At 37.5% G+C, this 9,189-nt stretch overlaps 1 protein-coding gene across 1 annotated transcript; it reads right to left on the minus strand.

Moving 5' to 3' along the window:
- Positions 1-771: 771 nt before the first annotated feature.
- Positions 772-5,587, minus strand: pold4 (DNA polymerase delta 4, accessory subunit). Its single transcript, XM_037764727.1, has 5 exons — positions 5,436-5,587; positions 3,416-3,531; positions 2,866-2,949; positions 2,216-2,327; positions 772-1,085 (listed from the first exon to the last, which is right to left on the minus strand). The coding sequence occupies exons 2-5, from the start codon at positions 3,519-3,521 to the stop codon at positions 1,061-1,063; spliced, it is 327 nt and encodes a 108-aa protein (XP_037620655.1). The 5' UTR covers positions 3,522-3,531; positions 5,436-5,587; the 3' UTR covers positions 772-1,060.
- Positions 5,588-9,189: the final 3,602 nt, after the last annotated feature.

Raw genomic sequence — 9,189 nt, forward strand, 5'->3', positions numbered from 1 at the left:
TAGAATCCTGTCAAATCCCGCCCACTCTAATCTTTACTACCGAAGAGACCGCCTCCAATCTCAGTCACCCAGCTCTCGACCAATCAGAGCACGGTGCGTCTGCTGTCGCTCAACTGATCGACGTGTGAACCAATCAGCTTTGAGTGTTTGACGACACTACAGACCAATCGAATACCGCTAGAGGCGGGACCTCCTTTTCGTCCATCTGTCAAACATTTTTTTTTAATTAAAGCTGCAAAATTCAACCCCTGTAACCCTCACAACCAGTATTTTACATAATAAAATTTATAAAAAAGAGCGTTTCATTTTACATAGTACATTTTCTTCTTCTCAAATGCATTCTCAATGGATATACAGTATATGGCGAGAGACCTACATATTACAAGGAGTGTTATCATGTGTGTGCATCACTTTTTGGAATATGTTCCAAGTGACAACCATTCAAGTCTTTATTTTCCAATCACTTTAACCACTAACAAAGGCTTACACAGACTTTTCATTGTAGCTAGAACACATCCACTCACTCAGTCTCTACCTCATGTATCTCGTAGAGTTGAGAATAAAACAGACTTTTAAGTTAGGTCAGTTATAAAAAGACGGAGGCAAATGTATGTCAGTGTGCAGTCCACATGGGAGATACCAGAGGGTAGCAAATTATGTGAATGTGTAACTCTTTGGTATTTATGTCTCCTTCACCATTTCATTTCTACAGTGTCAACGGTGAGGTAAACCCTCCTTCCATTATGCATCACAAGACAGAAGAAGACAGTATTTTTGGTAGAATTATTTTTTTAATTAAAAAATGTTAATACAAACATTGTGTGTAAAAGCCAACGTAGTACAACTGCAAGAAAAAACAACAAATGGATGCTGTGTCATTCTTCTGTCTCCATCCTGAAAGAGCGACCCCTCCTCTGTTGCTCTTCTTGAGGTTTCTCCCTTTAAACATCTTCAATCTTTTCAGGGCTTAAAGAAGGTAAATCCCTCTGAGAGGTGCATATACATTAACCTGACTTTTGCTGGAATCTGCATTCTTTTTCTCCTTCCAGTGATGTCTTCCTCACAAAGGATAATCGCTCCATAGGCTGAAAGACAAAGAACAAAATAATTACCAACAAATTAAGACCGACTTTATTAATATGAATCTGTGTCTCTAAGAGTTAGGGCTGAATATCATTCCACATTTTTCAGCAGTACATGAACTTTGCCTACATTAAATGCAGACTAAAATGACTCATAAGTATAATACTGTAACTCTCTCATGATAATAGAATAATTAAAGGTCCCATATCCAGGTCATTTTCAGGTTCATACTTGTATTTGGGGTTCCTACTTGAACATGTTTACATGCTGTAATGTTAAAAAAACAACTTTATTTTTCTCATACTGTCTGTCTGAATATGCCTGTATTTACCCTTTCACTGAAACGTTCCGTTTTAGCACATTTCAACGGAATTGCATTAAATAGACGTACTATCATATTACATTTTCCTTTAAGAATTTTTCACATTATCAAAACGTTTGCTTTCGTAACTTAGCTCATCAGATGAGAGCTAGCTAGCGAAGAAAGGAGGTTGAACGCGCTTCAACCGTTTCACAAGGAATTGCCGGCCTGTCCGGTGCTCACAAAATAGGGCAACAGGAGAAACTTCAGAGACCAGGTCCAAAGCACACTGGATCACATGGTTTAAAGGCAATCAACTTTATTACAGACTAATGTTTCAACGCCATATCAACTGTTCAGTATAATAATATTATTTTGCCCCCATATTTTGTTAACAATAGGTTTCTCTCCAGCAGTAAATTAGGGGTTCATCCAAACTGGCATGAGGGGAGGGATAGGCCAGAAGTACTAAGACGTCTATGATGTTCTTATACCTCCCATGAATGGAGGATCAGGGGGATTATCAATATTTTATTACATTTTGGATAACACCAGTGGCTATGATTTTTTATTATAACCACCTCCAACTACCTTCTTCACAGTGTTTTGACCCATGATAGTTTGTATCTGCCATAAGCCTATAGGATAGATAATATGAGTAAACATCAGGTATACCTCAGCCACACATATTTCTAGAGTTGGTGGATGTTAACATTGTTAGTATAGGAGTTAATAAAAAGTAAGCATCGTGTGGTACTTTAAAATACTCTACGGATACCACAAATGGGGGATAAGTGTGTGTGTGTGTGTGTGTGTGTGTGTGTGTGTTACCTCTGGTTGTACTCATTGTCAGTGTGTGTTTGCAGCAGCAGGTATCTGATCTCCTCAGGTGGGCTCAGACCATGAAGCTTTGCTCTCTCCCATCTCTGCAACCTGCTGATACCTGGAGAGAGAGAGAGGTAATATGATAAATGATAAATGATTCAGGGTTTTGTGTGATGGCTAAAAAAAGGACAGACGGGAACTGCAGAGTTGGTGATAATTCTCTGTGGGTTTTGTCACTACAAAACGACACCTTTCATATTAAACATAATGATTTGATCCACTGTTAATATAAATGTAGTGCAGCTTTAATAAATATGTTTGTGTGATTAAGTATTGCAGAACACGCGTGCTTTTAGTGCATGTGAGCGTGCCCCACTGGCCTGGTCACGGCCGCCGCTCTGCACCCTGCTGATAAGACGGTTACAGCTGATAAAGCCGTGCCGACCGACGTGGAAGTGTAGCGCCCACCCTTCGGTCCATATGAAAACGCTCGGTGAATCAACTGCACTACACACTGTATTCATTTGTTAAAGCCCTTTGACTACTCAGAGATTGTCATCCCGTACACAAATTCAAACCGATATTTAAATTGACACAACTTAAATCTTATTCCAAAGCCAGATATTCTACAGTGTGTACACATGTAGGTATGTTACCTGTGCAGGGACCAAATCTCCAGTCCAGATCAAACTGTCTGAGCGTCTGCAGATCCTTCTCTCGGACCGTTTCAGTTTCAGCCTCTGCTCCAATGAAAAGATTCAGAGAGAATTCAAGTCACTATTGTATTGCTGGGCAAATATATTGATATTATATCGATATCGTGATATGAGACTAGCTTTCATTTTAGATTATATCGTAATATCGTCATATGGCACAAGTGTTGTCTTTTCCTTATTTTAAAGGTTCTATTACAGTAAAGTGATGCAATTTTCTGAACTTACCAGAATGTTCTAGCTGTTCTATTATTTGCTTTTACACATGTAGTCATTATATCCACATTACTGATGATTATTTATCAAAAATCTCATTGGGTAAATATTTTGTGAAAGCACCAATGGTAAACCCTACATTATCGTTGCAATATCGATATCAAGGTATTTGGTCAAACATATCGCTATGTTTGATTTTCTCCATATCGCACATCCCTACAATACAGAACATAGCAAAAACAGGACCTCTATATACAAACACTGTGCTGCTCTTCACCTTTCTGTGGCGGAGGAGGAGTAGGCTTCTTCTCTCGCTTCATCGCCCTCCGAGCTTTCTTCACCACCTTGAATGAATCGGTTATCAATCCGTGCTTGGCTGTCATGCTGACTGATCTAGAACATACACACAGGCACACACTTTACTGGATGCTCCACATTACTGTTCATAGTTTGGGGATTTTTTTTTTTTCAAATCAAATAATACTTTTATTCTGAAAGGATATTAACATTTTTCAATGAGAAAATCTATGTATATCCCAAAACTACAGCTTAGGGTCGTGATTACCTTACCATCCTTCTCTTCTCTGGTAATAGTCATCAACGTTCAGTTTTAATGCACAAAAATGAGGAGGTCTGTAGAGATGACAATGTAATTTAGTATTATTTTCTTCCAAATTCTAAGTAGTAGCCTACTTGCAGCTCCAATGAGAGTCGGCTACCTCTGCCAAATCCTTGATTTAACCACATTTAAAATGACTACAAAGTAAACCAACCTAAATCTAGTTATCACCTCTTTGTGCATGGAGACTACCCTGAATCATTCACCTTTATTCAAATTAAACTTAATTCAATTTCACATTAAGAGGCATATTAGTGGTTGCTGCCTCATTATGGTCACATATTGGTGCTGGTCACACAGTAAACTCTTTTGATTTAAATTTACATAGCAGTTACTTTGTTTGGGGTGGTACCACAAAATGTCACTTTAAACAACAATAAACTAAACCTTTTACCTTTTGCTCCGCTGGTGGCCAGACGACAAATTTTGATTAGATGGAAAGATTGCAACCCTCCAACATTTGCACAGTGGCTTAGAGATATGTTATACTTTATTAAGTTGGAGAAAATCCGGTATACTATTAAGGGGTCAGCCGACAAGTTTTCATTGATTTGGCAACCTTTCCTTAGTCGTGTTGATTCCTTAGACTCAGATAACTTTGTGGCTGATTAAAGTTTGGTGTATGTGTGTGTATGTATATATATGTGTATGTGTCTATATATGTGTGTGTATATATATGGATATATGGATATAGTATATGTGTGTATATATTTGATCAGGAATATTTCAAACAAAACATTGGAAGGACCCCTGATTTATCTTTGTGTTCAACTCTTCGGCTTAACTCCTGTGCTTGTTTTATGCATGTCAATGCCCTAGATGATAGGGTGTACTGTCTTAAACCTCTAACAATTTATCATGATTTATGTTTATTTATTTTATTTTAATTTTATTTTATTTATATTTATTTTTGTACACTTGTTTTTTTTTGAGTGCCCTCTGGGTATTGTCATGGGTGGGGGGTGGGATATCTATCAGTCCAAACATATTTGTGCAATGGATTGTCAGAGTTGTATTAACAAAATTCAGAAATTAACTCTGTTTAAAAAAAAATGTACATAGCTACCTGTCAATTATTACGTTTTAATGATAATTAATTATTGAGAAATAAGTTTCCATGCAGCGTTTAGCTATTATTTGCTTGGAAACATTCACATTAACCTCTTTTATGTATAGTTGAACATGTCTGGGCAAGGGCTATACTACTTCCGGTTTTACCTTTCAAAATAAAACAACTCTTAACGATACAGCGTTGCTCATGTATGTAAATGATTATAAACAGCATGTTACCACAAACAATGAAAGTGACACATAGGCTGTTCTGGCCCCGAAGTTGCACTTCTCACAAGGTCAAACCAAATTCAATTTAAAAATCGGGTTAATTGTGATTACAATACGCTTCTTGGCAAATATATATGCCGATGGGATGACATATTATAATGTTTACGACTCTTGGCAATTTAATCTTAAATTCGGCACAAACTAATAACCGCTATTTCAATGAGATTGTGAACTACAGCTCACTGTTACATCAGCTGCCACTCCCCTCGTCTTCATAGAAATCACACCGTCATCTGGCTGGACGGACGTTATGGACCGGTTATGAAAGCATTACGCACTAAAATAGACGTGTTTCAACGTGATTGTCCAAGGTCGTCTCTCAGTCTACTGAACTCACCTCGTAGCTTCAAACAATAAAAGCTCCAACAGATGTGCGTTATTATCGCCCTGTCCGAAGTGTTTTCTCTTCGTTCAGTCTGCAGCAAAACCAGTCGACCAAAACAATGACTACTTCTTCTTCTGTCTCTCCGGTAGACTCCAGACTATTGGGCCCTTTTCCTGCCGCCTGCCGGTACCTCCGGGTATTATGTCTACATGGTCAGCAGCAGTATCCTACTGCACTATTCAAACCAAATTCATAATTTACAGTTTTTCTCATTCGCTTATTTGGCTCAATACTTGAATGAGATATTTTTTTTTTTTTTTAAACAATAAGCTCAAATCTCTGAACAACTAGTTTGTTGTTCACAACAGGTTCAAATGTATCATTCATAGGTTGGCCATAGGTTGCATCTTGCACCAGAGCTTTTTTTTTTTATATCTATTTTATATATTGATGTCCTTTTGAGTCATAGTTGATGATGCATTGAAGATGCTGATGCCAGAGGTAAGTTAAAAAGTTATGGTTGTAATTTTCTTTACAAAGTATAGATGGCTATACCAGACAAAGGTAAGTCAACACTTAATGACAGCATTAACACAAGTCTCCTGAAAGTCTCACTTACCTGTAATTCAAAGATTATTTATTATTATTACTCACTTTCTCTCTTTTTTTTCTTTAGTCATGTGTAGGTGGCTGTACCAGACGGAGCTGCAGGACCAGATGAGGAGGATGGAGGATTACAGGACCAGATGAGGAGGATGGAGGACTAAAGGACCAGGTGAGAAGGATGGAGGACTACAGGACCAGATGAGGAGGATGAAGGATTACAGGACCAGATGAGGAGGATGGAGGACTAAAGGACCAGGTGAGAAGGATGGAGGACTACAGGGCCAGATGAGAAGGACGGAGGACTACAGGACCAAATGAGAAGGATGGAGGACTACAGGACCAGATGAGAAGGACGGAGGACTACAGGACCAAATGAGAAGGATGGAGGACCACATCAATATCATAATCTTTCTTTAAACACTAATTCGTAAATCTGACAATGTATGATATTTTAGATACAATAAATATTGTGCAAATTATGATTTAGTGTGTTCTAAATTTTTATTTGACTCAAAGGCATTACTGTTATTACTGTTAAGTATTATATATATAATACTCATATGTGTATGTAAATCTCATATTACATGTTGATATAAATAAAATTGGGTACGCTTTAGATCACGGCCCGCAGTGTTACAGCGTAATTCTTCCCAATTTAATTCATATTAAATCATAATTAATTGTATTGTTTTTGCAATGACTGTGTAGCAGTAGAGGGGAGTGGTGTTGGATGTCATATTACATTTGCCATTATATGACATATAGTTGTAGATGGTTGCAGACTACCGTAAAATATGAATGAATGAATTAGTTAAAGTGACTCAGTGTTCTCAGTAGTACAATGTTAAAATGCTTCATACATACATTAGAATTAATCATCCAGTAATAATGTCTAGTTAACACTAATAGGGGACATTCTGCTTGACAATGAATACTTTGATACTTAAAGTACATCTTGCTGATGATAATATAGATGAAGCATCATTTCCACTCAGACTTGCAGTTCCAGTTGTATCCTGAGTGTCTCTGATGGCAGTATACTCAACATTTAGCACCAGCTCTCTCTTTTTCGTTATTCTATCACACTCTACAAAAAAGGTTAATCAATTAGACTCTGCGTTGTCTTTAGTGACTTCAGACTAGTTGTACATTAAATACTGCATAGTGGAAAGAAGTGCATCCAAAGAGGCCCAGAGAGAAACAACATGAAGACGACTGAAAATAAACAGGATAAATAACTAAATAAATTAATAATAATAATCCAAATTAAGTGGATCATAAAGAAAACACAATAAATATAAATAAATAAATGATAATATAATAAAAACGGAGAGGGTTAGGGATCATGATTGGACTCTACTAGAAGAGGGAAATACCTGATCAAAATAAAATAAACAGGGTTGCCAGACTTTGTGGAACCTTGGAGAAGAGCATTGAATGGTGTATTTAAGGTGCTCAAGTTTGAGGTGTGGCATCACCTCCTCCAGCCGGCGTTTATGAGACTGTGGCTCTGCCTTCCTCCAACTGAAAATAATCAGTCTGCTTTTGTTTTATAACAATGTTTAATTTAATAAGAACAATAATGGCAGCCGTGTAATAATATATATTTTTTTTACTTATCCATCGCGAGCTGGACTCAGCAGTGACGGCTGAACTCTTCATCACTTCCACCCATCAGACAGTGAAAAGAAGACTCTATACTTTAGCATTATTTGGTTTCCCATTAGCTTCCACAAAGTGGTCACAGGGTCCAGATAATAGTGTACGGGAATGATCTTTGTGGCTAATGCTTCATTCATATGGATAGGTGTAATCTTTATAATGAAAATGGTGGTGATGGTGGAAGTTAACCTAATGATGATGATGATGTGACAGGAAGGCAGAGGATAATAACTCTCTTTCTCTCTCACTGGTCATAAATATAAAAATCAATACAAATCATTTAGACCAGTTATTCAGTCGTCTTCCTCGGTATTTCCCTCTCTACGTCTCCTTTATCCCCCCATCCAGATAGATCACTTACTGTATAATCTAATCTACGGTGTGTGTGTGTGTTAACTGATAGAGAGACATGCCACTTTCTCTTTGTGAATGCTTATGAGAGGCTTACGGTTTTGGAAATAACATTTCATGATTTTATTCTTTTTTTTGTTTGCTTTTGACATGGCAGTATGATTTAGTAATGAGCTCTCGATCTTAAAATGCAACAGCGACAAGAAAATCAATAATGTTCAGATAGCATAAACCGTCGTCATTATGTGCTACCTTCACTGAAACAGATGTTATTTTGTATGCAATAAAAGGTGCATAAATCATCCCCAAGATAACAGTTATCTCCAGTTTTCTACATTGGGTAAAGAATTTGAAAGAGTAATTATGCAAAAATGGCAGATCCCAAACTAAAAAAAAAAAAAAATCTAAATTTGCCAAGCTAGTAGTTTCCCCATTTCCAGGCTTTGTGCTAAGCTAAGCTCACAATAAAGGTTAAAGCAGCAGTGGGTGGAAATGGAGCAAATATGATTAAAAAAAAGTTATTTTTATAAAACAGTCACTATATCCTGACAGTAGTGCATGAGACAGGTAATCTGAAAAACGTCATGTTCCTCTGTGTCCTCCTAACGGTATCTGCAAGATTTCACAGACCGGAGGAAAACAAGCAGTCAGAGCTGACCTGGAGTCCGCCGTCCAGCTGCCGTCTATCAGTCAGCTGTCAAAGTCTGTCAAAACTAGGCAGCGCTGATCAAATATGAATCAATATTCTGTTACTGTAATGCCTATTTCTCTCCTCAAATGTTTTCAGAAACATCTTGTAGTGTACTGTTTAGCTGTAAAATTAGAAAGTTTGTGACCCGGCAGCCAAGTTGAGATCTGAGTGGGTCATAAGTGATGACTGAGAGGGATTATTTTTCTCAGTCTATACATTGTTTTTTAGGAAATTCCTGCAAAAAATTTAAGAAACGTAACAAACATACTTATTGTAATGTAACTTCAAGGTTGACATTTGGTTGCGGACCTCCTCCCCACACAGACTTTGTCGCTCTTTATTCTACCTCACCTGACTTCCTCCTTTATAATCCTCCACCATAGCCATGTAGAGCATCATACTTTGAAGCATATAGGGCCACTGGCCAAGCTACCAAATTTGACAACTTGGGAGTGA

This window comes from Sebastes umbrosus, chromosome 3 (assembly GCF_015220745.1).
Source record: "Sebastes umbrosus isolate fSebUmb1 chromosome 3, fSebUmb1.pri, whole genome shotgun sequence".
NCBI lineage: Eukaryota > Metazoa > Chordata > Actinopteri > Perciformes > Sebastidae > Sebastes > Sebastes umbrosus.